A 13,471-nucleotide genomic window follows, 5' to 3' on the forward strand; every position below is an offset into this window, starting at 1 on the left:
TTCATGTTCTAGAGCTGAGAAAATGTTTTATTCATCAGATCGGTTGTACAGCGTATTAGTTAAGATGTTTGGCTAAATATTACTTATAAATCTTATTCGAAGTGATACTGGTCATTATTTTTAATCAGTTAATTGGGTTAAATGTTATTTTCTATCTTTATTGCTTTGTCACATCATTTTAATCACGGTATTTAGTTTTTCAATTGCTCTCATTTCTGTTCCTAAGATTTTTCTCCACTTGGACTTTTTGTTCACCTGATTTTAATTATTTTTATGTGTTAACTTCAATTTAATTTCTACAGTTTTATCGTCCGATATTTTTCACCATTTTATTGCACTCATTTTTTCCGTTTCTCATTTTTCTTAAATTTAGTTTCATTTATAATCCGTTCTCTCATTCAAAACTTCATCTACGTTACTTTGCCCATAGTGCTATAAGATTTTGTTTTTAATGTTAGTTTGATGATTACCATAGAAGAAATGTACATATTGTAAGGAAAAATACATTTTTTACACCATTGAACAGTCAATGTAAATAGATTATTTCGTCGTTTGTTTTCTAACCAAATAAAAAAAAAATTAACCAAATCGGTCAAGCCTTTCTAGAGAGGTGATATTTCATACATGCGGTAATTAATTTTTATTTATTTAGATTGTCTGTCTTGTTAGACTGTAGTTATCTAGTCAAGTGATGTGGTGAAAAGTACCTAGGTGTCTGTGACCTAGCACTAGTAAAATAATACTTTTAACCCTGAAGATTTTTGGCATACAGTTACGTGTTATCTATTTCTACAAAATGTTGCTTTTTATTATTTATTTTTCCCAATAATAGCGACAAATATTTGTCAATATCAGTTACGGTTTATTTAATTATACTTAAAAATACAAATGTACTTCAGTGGATGGTATCCCAGCCGACCTCGTTGTAGACACCCTTTCAGTCCACCTTGTGGCCAGAGGGTTAACTGGTCTCAATAACTGCCGGATTTTTCACGGAGGTTCGAACGGTGATTTGATTTTGTGTCTTTTGAGCAGGCAGCTTATCTTAGGCGATATTGAGCCTCAGAGCGGCAAAAATATAAACTTTTTTCTTGGACCTCGTCCGCGGTCTTATGCTTGAGGTCAGTCCATTTAATTGGTAATCGTTGTATCCGTTATTCTTGAAGACCTTGCGTAGGTGGCACAGCTCATGGAGCAGGTTGTCGTCCTTGTAGCAACATTTGTGTGGCAGTGTGCTTCTGTGCTGGGTGATCATGGCTGATGGCGTGCGAGTATAGTTCAGAGAGGGTATGCGTTTCCTACGTATTTTGCAGTCAACGCCCCCGATTCATTTGCGGTAGAGGCAGCGGCAGAGCTAGATGCCTATAAGGGCGAGGTTATAACGAAACACATTAGTTGGCTGGGTTAAATGCGATAGAAGAAAGACGCAGTACAGTTCTCACACCTGTACTCGGAAGCTATCACAGACATCTTGAAAATTGTAGTAACTACCCTAGTAAATACAGAAGATAGCTTTGTGAGGGGAATAATGTTCCAGACTGACAAATTTGTGACGCTCCTCAGTCTGGAACCGCGCTGCTGCTACGGTCGCAGGTTCGAATCCTGCCTCGGGCATGGATGTGTGTGATGTCCTTAGGTTAGTTAGGTTTAAGTAGTTCTAAATTCTAGGGGACTGATGACCTCAGAAGTTTAGTCCCATAGTGCTCAGCGCCATTTGAACCTTTTTTTTTTTCACTCCGAGACGCGTGGACACTTCCCTTGTCGAGAGCCCTTCCTGCACAAAGTAACAATGTGGACCCGATCGAACCGCGGTATTGACCATCTAGGCATGGTTGAACTACAGACAACACGAGCCGTGTACCTCCTTCCTGGTGGAAAGACTGGAACGGATCGGCTGTCGGACCCGCTCCGTCTAATAGGCACTGCTCATGCATGGTTGTTTATATCTTTGGGCGGGTTTAGTGGCGTCTCTGAACAGTCACAGGAACTGTATCTGTGATATAATGTCCACAGTCAACGTCTATCTTCAGGAGTTCTGGGAACTGGGGTGATGCAAAACTTTTTTTGATGTGTGTGGTATCAATGCATGCCCTAGTACGTCAGTCCGTTGTTGTTCGTGTTTCTGTCACATATCATTCAAGACTACTCTTTACCATTTTGAAAGATATATCACAGTCGTTGAGTGCATCCACATTCTTAATGGAAGGTAACTTGATAAGAGAAAGATTGGTTGGTACACCGTGACAATTCACTCGTGTACATTTCGCTCTTCTGGCCAAAGAAAACGTGGCAACGGCCCCTAACCCTCTCTGCTCGCCAGACCTAGCCCTGTTGCCGAATATGAAAATCGCATTGAAAGGGCGAAGTTTTGACTCGTTTGAAGACACCCAATTGGAACTGGAATGCGTCCTGAACACCCTTCACCCTGCGGACTTCTAGGAGTGCTTCAAAAATTGGGAACAACGCTGGGATCATTGCATATATGCCTGAGGCAACTACTTTGAAGTTGATGGAGGGCAACAGTATGTACGTATAGTTTTCTGCTTTTTAGAATGAAATTCTCAGAAATTTTGGTTAGCATTCGTACAAGGGGAGGGAACAGCGTCAGACGTTGTGTCATCACTGTGACGGAGGAGATGCAGTGTACTCGTATGAGACAGCGTTATCAGCACCTGACAGACTTTGAAAGGGGCCTCAGGTGAGCCTCCATTCGGCTGGCTGACCGAATAGTGTCATATCCAGATTTGTTTGATCTTCATATGTGACAATGGCCTGATGTTGGACTGCATGTGAATATTAAGGCAGGCACACTCATCCTCAGGGTTCTGGTCGACCACTTCTGAGCACTACAAGGGTGGATCGCTGCACAGTGCACCACACACATTACAACTGCTTTATATCTGCGCCTGACATCCGAGAACAAATAGTGGACCGCCATCAACACTCTGTGTCATTCTGCAAGCAGCTGGCTGGCAGCAGTCGGACTAGGAAATTACCGTTCCATGAATAACCTGCCATTATCACCGCAACACATACGGCTGTGAAAGGAATGGTGCTATGACTGAGAAATGTGGAGTGATGGTGAATGGCGTCGCGCTGTGTTCATGAATGAATATCCGTTCTGCACCATCCCAGATGACCATAACTGACGAGTATAACGGTGATCTGGGGAATGGTCCCATTCTTCAAGTGTTTTGAAGAGGCACAGAGATGTTATTCCCGGCGTCACAGCGGGTGTGTTTGGGGGGGGGGGGGGGGGAGGGAGGGGCCATCGGATACGACTTCACGTCACGGCTGGTTGGGAATCCTCACAGCATAAGGACATACTTAATTCTCATGTGTTACCTCTCCTGTGGTAGTAGCACCGTGGCATTTTTCAAAAGGGACAACGCTCTTCCACACACAGCATGTGCCTCTATGAACCGTCTGCGTTATGCTGAGGTACTTCAGCAGCCAGCAAGATCCGCTGGTGTGTCCCCAATAGAACATGTGGGGGACCAGCTCGGACGTCAACACCATTGCAGCGTCAGTATATCTACGACGAGTTACGATAGTTATGGGCCAGCTTAATTTAGGAGAGTATGCTTCGGATTTATGACGCCCTTCCTAACCGAATCAGTGCAAGGGCCCAGGTCAGAATGGGTGCATCGTCTTGCTGATAAGCAGGCTTATAGCGGCAAATGCCTTGTAAATTACTGAGCGAGGTGGTGCAGTGTTTAGCTCACTGGACCCAAATTCGGGATGTCTGACCATCCTGATTCAGGTTTACTGTGATTTCCTTACATGTCTTCAGGCAAGTGCCGGGATGGTTCCTTTGAAAGGGCACAGCTGATTTCCTCCCCCATAAATCCGTAATCCGATAGGGCCGATGACTTCGCTGTTAGGTCTTCTCCCCCAAACCAATCAACTAACCTCAACCTGTCACTGTGAAGACCGCTATCACAACAAGAAATATAATGTAACCACAATGCAAGATTTCCCACTACAGGAGAATAAAGAAAAGTAACATTGCAAATCTGACTCGATTTTGTTATCACTTTAATAACGTCATGTATCCTCTCAACCTGCGAGGTTTCATTTCGTTTCCTTTCGCCTTATGGGTGCTTCGCTTTTTTTTTATTAGGTAGTGTATATGAATCACTGACAGCCTTGCCGCCATGGTAACACCCGTTCCTGTCAGATTACCTAAGTTAAGCGCTGTTGGGCATGGCTAGCACTTGGATGGGTCACCGACTGGTCTGCTGCGTGCTGTCGGCAGGCGGGCTGCACTCAGCCCTTCTGGGGCCAATTGAAAAGCTACTTGACTGAAGAGTAGTGGCTCCGTCTCGTAAACTAACAATAACTGGGAGTGCGGTGTGCTCACCACTTGCCCCTCCACATCTGCATCCAGTGACATCTAAGAACTGAGGATGACACGGCGGTCGGCCGGTATTGCTGGGCCTTCCCAGGCCTATTCGGATGGAGTTCAGTTAAGTTTTTAGAAGATATGAATCATTTAATAAGAATATTTAATGAGGCAGCAAGGCTCCAAAATTCTCAAAATATAATTCCATTTTTTACCTTGACCGTTACTAATTTGTTTCACACCATCAGTGATGCGCCATTTTCAGGTGCTATACCTATGAGGGTGTATACAAAAGCGCGTCTGTCATTTGAGCATCAACCGCAGTCGTTGTATTCTCGACTCGTAACAACGTTTCGTACACATCAACGACTCAAAATATCATTTTTGTTTACGTACATACAGCACTGCAGTAACGTTATTTTAAACTGTTGAGGAATATGGAACATTGTTGCAGCTCCTGTCTGCTACGATAGCATTTATTCTAGGTGTCGCACATAAAAACCGGAACGCCTCACTTACCACTTAATCATCTCTAGTCGAATTGCTTGTGAAGTGGCAACACTATCTCGAAAGTTGGCTACACTGCATTTTATGGAAAAGCTGAGTGCAGCTGTGTGTTCGTACGTCAGTTGTGAGAAGCTCGTGCTGTTCAGTTGTTGCAGAAATGGGGCAGTTTGCGTTAGAAGAGCGAATTGATATTGTGGAGTGTTATACAAAGACAGGCTTCGTCAAGGAATGTAAAGAAATGTTTTAGGCGAAGTTTCTTGGTACGAAACTCCTCACGACCAGCGCTATTGAAGATCTGTACAAGTAATAGGGGACTGCAGGATCTGTTAAGAATGTGCAGAGGCATATGGACCGACAGTGATGACCCCTGAAACTACTGACAGAATTCGCATGGACATCACAAGAAGTCCCCGCAAATCGGTAAAGAGGTTATCACAGCAGGTTGGTGTATGTCGTACATCGTGTACGAAAGGATATGAAATTAAAAGCCTATCGTGTGAATGTAGTGCAAGAGTTGATATTCGAGGATCAGAGAAAAAAACTTCATTATTGTAACTGCCTGTCAACATCAGTTGGTAATGGTTACTTGGGCTCCTTGCTTTACTTCACGTCAGCTGAGCCTGGTTTCATTTGTCAGTTTATGCGAGCTCGCAGAATTGCAGATACGGGTCGGATCAACCCACATACTCTGCATGAAGTATCTCTCCACTCAGAGAAGGTAGGTGTATGGTGTGCATTGTCCGTCATGCATATTATTGGCCCCACATTTTTCAATTACACCTTAAATAGTGGCAGATGTCTAGAGATCTTTGACTCTCTCGATGCACAATTAACACATGCAGAGAAGCTGTATACCATATTCCAACAAAATGGAGCAACCGGTCACAAATCCATCCAAAGTATGGCCTACATCACTAACGTCTTCCCTGAAATCAGATCTGCCAACAGATGCCTTTGGCCCTCAAGGTCGCCAGACATAACATCGTGTGATTTTTATTTAAAGGGCGCATTAGAAAGCAAAGTGTATGCTAACAGTCCTCTCACAAGACTGCCTTCAAACAGAATATTATTAGAGAAGTTGACAACACCACGCCTGCGCAATTACAGCGTCTTGCTGGTAACATCATCACATGAAGTCAGCGATGCCTGGATGCCCATGGCCACCACTTCCAGAATTTCGTATAAACAGATAGCTACATGACTGTTATATATTCTTTTTTAGTTAGTTCATTATTATTTGAATGTGGAAGGCGATGTGGACCGGTTTTATACACTAAATAACAGACACAATTTGTGTATGCACACAGAGGGCGCTGGCGCAAATTTACCGCTATAGAAGTAGCATTTGAATACCCTCCAGGGTAGCTGTTGTGTACATAGTTCCGTGTAGTCAGTGCGTACACAACTTTCCCACTAGAGCGCGCCCCCGCTAAGCACAACAGCACAGGCGCAGCGCTCTTCTGTCTCCGCATTACGAGATGGCGCTGCCTTAGAGACGGACCAAATTCTGCTTCCGCCGATCCGCATATTAATATGTAACACAGCCAATGAGATTGCTGCTAATGTAGAACCTTTTCTCCTCGCGGATCACACTCGCGCAGCGATAACTGAACACGCGAGGTATTATAACGAGTGTACAGACCCCCGATTAGTCAGTCTGCGTTAGTCTGCACTAGTCTGCATTAGTCTGTAGTCAAGTTTCAGTCTGTGCCTAATAAGGTTATCATATTACTGTACATAGCCATGAAGATACATGTATAGACACTTTGTCAAGTATCAGAGATATGTGAGAATAAGATTAACGTACCAAGACCAAAAGAACTTCAGATTGTCAATTGTAAATAGCATCCAGAACCAAGTTAAGTAATTTTTATGCTTGTTATTATTTTAATAAATGTGTGTGAAAATTAATCAAGTTCTGTTTAAAGTTGGTCACCGTCAATCTGCTAACCTAAGCGTGCAAGTGGCATTTCTATCGTCTGACCTAACGGCAGAAGATAAACACGCCACGATAAGACCACGAGACATATTGCTGACACTTGCCTACTTCGTTAGAGCGACAAGTCAAATAATCTGATGGTGTGTGTACCGAAGGTCTTACAGTACGCACACCACAGTAGCCAAGAGTGCTAACGTGCTGCTTCCTGGACTTGGGTAGGCGCGCCGGCCCCATATGGAATCAACCTGGCGGACTAACGACGAGGGCCAGTGTGCCGGCCAGCCTAGTGTGGTTTTTAGGCGGTTTTCCACATCCCGCTAGGTGAATACTGGGTTGGTCCCCACGTTCCGCCTCAGTTACACAGCTTGCAGACATTTGCAACACATTCGCACTATTATATGGATTACAGTAGACACAGACAGTTGGGGTACACACTTTCTGTCTCGGGGGGGGGGGGGGGGGGGTTATATGGGGTGGCGACAGGAAGGGCATCCGGTCACCCCTTACAATTAACACGCCAAATCTGGTTAACCATGACAACAGACCCCACAAGTTGGGATTAATGCCTGGAAAAATAGAAGCAGCATTTGAAAATGGTACATAGCCGAAAATAGTTCCTGGTGTGGTCTGAATGACAGCGACTGTATAACAGCCAAGGTGGGAAATGGAATTGTCTTTTAATGAATCATTAAATTTAAGTGCATGCCCTGCTACACTATGCACATGTAGGTTTATTTGGTTGTGGCTCATTATATCACTTATTTAACTATTAGAGTGGCTGCAAGCATGGGAAATGAAATTTCTCAGAGCAGTTAAGGGAAAAACAAGAATGGACAGAGTAAGGAATGTAGAGATTAGAAAGGACCTCAAACAAAGAAGTATGAGAGAAGAAATTGAAAGAAAGAGATTAAGATGGTATGGGCATGTTAAGAGGATGCATGAGCAGAGACTCCCCAAAATTATGGGAGAACTAAAGATGGATGGGAAAAGACCTAGAGGGCGCCCAAGAACACGGTGGAAAATGGGAGTGAGAATATCTGTTGAAAGGAGAGGTGTGACCTGGCAGCAAGTGGAGGAAGAAAAGTGGTGGGAGGACTGAGCCAAATGGAGAGGACTCGTCAGCACCCAGACCCGGCAGTAGCTGGAGCGGGATTCGGATATAGATAGATAGTAAAAATTGGGTCTCTTTGTGGACCACACTGTTGTGCTGGGATGTGTCCCAGTGATGACCGTGTAGGGGATCTGGAATGAATATCTGAACTGACTCAGCGTCACTTCCAGCCTCAGTACCCGTTATAACGAGCGGTCTTTTCCTACAGAATGCTGCATGTAATAAAATCTGAAGCACCGGTGAGTACTTACCTTGAAGTTCTCCTTGACACGAGTTGGGCTGACACTCTTTGGGATGACTGCGACCTCCAGCTGCATGAGGAAGCGGAGCAGGACTTGGGCCGTGGTCCTGCCGTGCTTCTGCGCGATGCCCTTCACGACTGGATCTCCCAGCAGGTCGTATCTCGGCATTCTGAAATAGTAAAGATATGCTCACATGGATCTTCGCCCAGCAGTGTCATTTGTCCTGTGTGACACTCGTGGAAAGCGTGGCCAAGCAACGAGTCTGTTTACGTATTTCAGATCCGTAAAGTTAGAAATCAAATACGAGGGTAATCCCACATGTAAGGTCTCCTATTTTTTATAAGTACATAGACCTGTTTATTTCTACAATGGTTTACATCAGTTTACAGCTTGAACATTTAGATATTTTTCGACATAATCACCATTGCTGTCGATGCATTTTTGTAGACGCTGTGGCAGTTTTTGTATGCCCATGTCATACCAGCTCGCCGCCATGCTGTTCAGAAAGTTATGAACCTCTTCTTTCACCTCGTTGTCGGAGCTGAATCGCTTTCCGGCCAAATGTTCTTTTAACCTAGGGAACAGGTGATAGTGACTGGGAGCCAAGTCAGGACTACAGGGTGGGTGGGTGATTATGTTCCACTGAAACTGTTGCAGGAGAGCAACGGTTTGCCGAGCGATGTGTGGGCGAGCGTTGTCATGGAGAATGCGTACGCCCTTGCTCAACATTCCTTTTCTCCGGTTCTGAATTGCCCGTTTGAGTTTTTTCAGAGTCTCACAGTACCTGTCAGCGTTAATTCTGGTCCCAGTGGGCATAGAGTCGACCAGCAATACCCCTTTCCGATCCCAAAAAAACGGTTGTCATAACTTTCAAAAAAATGTTCAAATGTGTGTGAAATCTTATGGGACTTAACTGCTAAGGTCATTAGTCCCTAAGCTTACACACTACTTAACCGAAATTATCCTAAGGACAAACACACACACCCATACCCGAGGGAGGACTCCAACCTCCGCCAGGACCAGCAGCACAGTTCATGACTGCAGTGCCTTAGACCGTGTCATGACTTTACCGGCAGACTGTGTTTGTTTGAATTTCCGCGGCTTTGGCGTAGAAGGCTGCCGCCACTGGCGTGATTGTTGCTTGGTCTCAGGTGTAAAGTAGTATGCCCAGGTATCGTCACCCGTGACAATTGAGTCCACAAAGTTGTCCTGTTCGGCTGCAAGGCGGTGAAGAAATGCGCGGGAAGCATCAACTCGTGGCCGCATGTGGTCCTCAGTCAGCATGTGTGGCACCCATCTTGTGCACACCTTCCGGTAGTTCAATGTTTCCATTAAAATTCTGTGGGCGGTGGCTTCGGGAAACCTCAGGAACCAACGTGCAGAGATCATCCAGGGTGATCCGCCGATCTTCACGCATGCTTTGCTCAACCTTCAACACTGTCTCCTCAGAAACTGACGGTCTCCCGCTCTTTTGTTCGTCGTGAATTACGGTACGACCAGATGCAAACTCTCTACACTACTTACGAACATTTTTGACATCCATGCACGACTGACCAATCACGTCCGTAAATTGGCGATGGATTTCAATCGGCGCAGTGCCCTTTGCGTTCAAAAACCAAATAACTGCGCGCAATTCGCACTTGGCGGTAACATCCAACGGGAGCTCCATTCTCAACGGCTGCCAAGCCAAGACTGAGCGCCTCAGCGCGGCGTGCGCGTGTTTACACACAGCGCGTGAAGCACTCTTCATAACAGTGTGAGCAATTACCACACAAACAGAGTTCTGTACTTATAAAAAAATAGGAGACCTTACTTTTGGGATTACCCTCGTAAAAACACAATGCCAGTTGGGAAAACACAAGGCAACTGACATGAAAGATGAGTGAGTTGTTAGTAGTGTGGTTACTCCTGGAAAGACACAAGAGGAGATCATCTATGTCAATGGGAGAGCAGCAGGCGGTATGATATATCTGTGACAGCCTTCGTTTGGTGGACGAATTGCTAAGGAGTCTGTACAATTTCCGACCACCATGTGGTGTGCCTATGACCTCAAGTATGTTCCAAGCCTCTCCTGAGCGGGAGCCTGGGAAACTGTTGATGGTGAATGCGTCCGTTGGGTGTGGACGTGAGCTCGGCAGCCCCACTGGTGTCATTAGGGATTTGTAGGCCACGTGCTGGCACTGGGGTTCACCTGCTCCCTTCCCCCCACCCATAACAACACAAATCCAACACTGACTGTATGAGCGATCACCACCGTCATCCACACTTGAGACTTCATAGCAGTTCAGAGGAACCATTTCCAGTAGACTATGTGATGTTCTGGCTAAATACACTCCTGGAAATTGAAAGAAGAACACCGTGAATTCATTGTCCCAGGAAGGGGAAACTTTATTGACACATTCCTGGGGTCAGATACATTACATGATCACACTGACAGAACCACAGGCACATAGACACAGGCAACAGAGCATGCACAATGTCGGCACTAGTACAGTGTATATCCACCTTTCGCAGCAATGCAGGCTGCTATTCTCCCATGGAGACGATCGTAGAGATGCTGGATGTAGTCCTGTGGAACGGCTTGCCATGCCATTTCCACCTGGCGCCTCAGTTGGACCAGCGTTCGTGCTGGACGTGCAGACCGCGTGAGACGACGCTTCATCCAGTCCCAAACATGCTCAATGGGGGACAGATCCGGAGATCTTGCTGGCCAGGGTAGTTGACTTACACCTTCTAGAGCACGTTGGGTGGCACGGGATACATGCGGACGTGCATTGTCCTGTTGGAACAGCAAGTTCCCTTGCCGGTCTAGGAATGGTAGAACGATGGGTTCGATGACGGTTTGGATGTACCGTGCACTATTCAGTGTCCCCTCGACGATCACCAGTGGTGTACGGCCAGTGTAGGAGATCGCTCCCCACACCATGATGCCGGGTGTTGGCCCTGTGTGCCTCGGTCGTATGCAGTCCTGATTGTGGCGCTCACCTGCACGGCGCCAAACACGCATACGACCATCATTGGCACCAAGGCAGAAGCGACTCTCATCGCTGAAGACGACACGTCTCCATTCGTCCCTCCATTCACGCCTGTCGCGACACCACTGGAGGCGGGCTGCACGATGTTGGGGCGTGAGCGGAAGACGGCCTAACGGTGTGCGGGACCGTAGCCCAGCTTCATGGAGACGGTTGCGAATGGTCCTCGCCGATACCCCAGGAGCAACAGTGTCCCTAATTTGCTGGGAAGTGGCGGTGCGGTCCCCTACGGCACTGCGTAGGATCCTACGGTCTTGGCGTGCATCCGTGCGTCGCTGCGGTCCGGTCCCAGGTCGACGGGCACGTGCACCTTCCGCCGACCACTGGCGACAACATCGATGTACTGTGGAGACCTCACGCCCCACGTGTTGAGCAATTCGGCGGTACGTCCACCCGGCCTCCCGCATGCCCACTATACGCCCTCGCTCAAAGTCCGTCAGCTGCACATACGGTTCACGTCCACGCTGTCGCAGCATGCTACCAGTGTTAAAGACTGCGATGGAGCTCCGTATGCCACGGCAAACTGGCTGACACTGACGGCGGCGGTGCACAAATGCTGCGCAGCTAGCGCCATTCGACGGCCAACACCGCGGTTCCTGGTGTGTCCGCTGTGCCGTGCGTGTGATCATTGCTTGTACAGCCCTCTCGCAGTGTCCGGAGCAAGTATGGTGGGTCTGACACACCGGTGTCAATGTGTTTTTTTTCCATTTCCAGGAGTGTAAATAAAATAATCTTCAACCTACAGTAGGACCATGTTCATTTAGCTATACGCTGTGAGTTCAAGACTGTGGCAGCACGGCCAAGAACAGTGACTGACCAAGGCTGAACCCCAATCTGGTTTACAGCCTTAGTCTGTTATGAGAGTTGATTATAGAGACTGCTCCACCCAGAGAGCAAATTAGATCGTATAACTACAAAGGATGTACTGAACTGAATTGGGGAGAAGATAGATTCATGATACAACTTGATCAGAAGGAGTGAACCAGAGGCATTAAAGAACCGTCAGTTTCGTAATAGAGGAATGAGATGGTGTAGAGGAAGACCGAGACTTAATTACAGTTACTAGGTTCATATGGTCATACGTTGCACTAGTTATGCTGAGGTACAGATGTTTGCACATGATAAACTAGCATGGAGAGTTGCATGAAAGCAGTCTTTATACTGTAGGCCACAGCCACCACCACCATCACAACCGCAACAACAACAATGTTTGCCACTCACTTCCGTGGCTGAGGTCGCTAATTAACACTTGTGCGGTGATACTCGACCTTTGGGTAAGGCAGTATCCTGGTGGTGGGAAAAATTTTCACTGCCAGTATTTGGCCAGAAACGGGAGGAAAGGTGGTGGCATCAAATTCCTGATCGCCAGACTTTACCCCAGTGGCATGATTTAAATAGACTATGCGATCAAAAGTACTCGACCCCCCCCCCCTCCCCCCCAGAAACATACATTTTTCATATTATGTGCATTGTGCTGCCACCTACTGATATGGATATCAGTGACCTCAGTAGTCATTAGACATCGTGAGAGAGCAGAATGGGGCGCTCAGCGGAACTCACGGACTTCTTACGTGGTCAGGTGGCCGGGTGTCACTTGTGTCAGCACAAAATCGTACAGGCTGACCTCGTCTGTTGACTGACAGACTGCCGTCAGCTGAAGAGGGTCGTAATGCCTAATAGGCAGACATCTATCCTGACTATCACACAGGAATTCCACACTGCATCAGGATCCACTGCAAGTACTATGAAAGGCGGGAGGTAAGAAACTTGGATTTCATGGTCGAACAGCTGCTCATAAGCCACACATCACGCCGGCAAATGCCAAACGACGCCTCGCTTGGTGTAAGGAGCGTAAACACTGGACGACTGAACAGTGGAAAAACGTTGTGTGGAGTGACGAATCACGGTACACAATGTGGCAATCCGATGGCAGGGTGTGGGTATGGCGAATGCCCGGTGAACGACATCTGCCAGCATGTGTAGTGCCAACAGTAAAATTCGGAGGCGGTGGTGTTACGGCGTGGTCGTGTTTTTCATGGAGGGGTCTTGCACCCCTTGTTGTTTTGCGTGACGCTATAACAGCATAGACCTACATTGATGTTTTAAGAACCTTTTTGCTTCCCATTGTGAAGAGCCATTCAGGGATGGCGATTGCATCTTTCAGCACGATCGAGCACCTGTTGATAATGGCCGCGCGGGATTAGCCGAGCGGTCTCAGGCGCTGCAGTCATGGACTATACGGCTGGTCGCGGCGGAGGTTCGAGTCCACCCTCGGACGTGTGTGTGTGTGTTTGT

The 13,471-nt window shown here is 46.8% G+C and overlaps 1 protein-coding gene across 1 annotated transcript in view; it reads right to left on the reverse strand.

The window, feature by feature from the left end:
* The window catches only part of LOC124551282 (1,5-anhydro-D-fructose reductase-like), a 47,424-nt gene that overhangs the window by 9,759 nt on the left and 24,194 nt on the right, over positions 1-13,471 (reverse strand). The window contains exon 5 of the mRNA XM_047126286.1: positions 8,154-8,313. Within this exon, the coding sequence (XP_046982242.1) occupies positions 8,154-8,313 (160 nt within the window). The remainder of the gene's footprint in view (positions 1-8,153; positions 8,314-13,471) is intronic.

This window comes from Schistocerca americana, chromosome 9 (genome assembly GCF_021461395.2).
Source record: "Schistocerca americana isolate TAMUIC-IGC-003095 chromosome 9, iqSchAmer2.1, whole genome shotgun sequence".
Taxonomy (NCBI): Eukaryota; Metazoa; Arthropoda; class Insecta; order Orthoptera; family Acrididae; genus Schistocerca; species Schistocerca americana.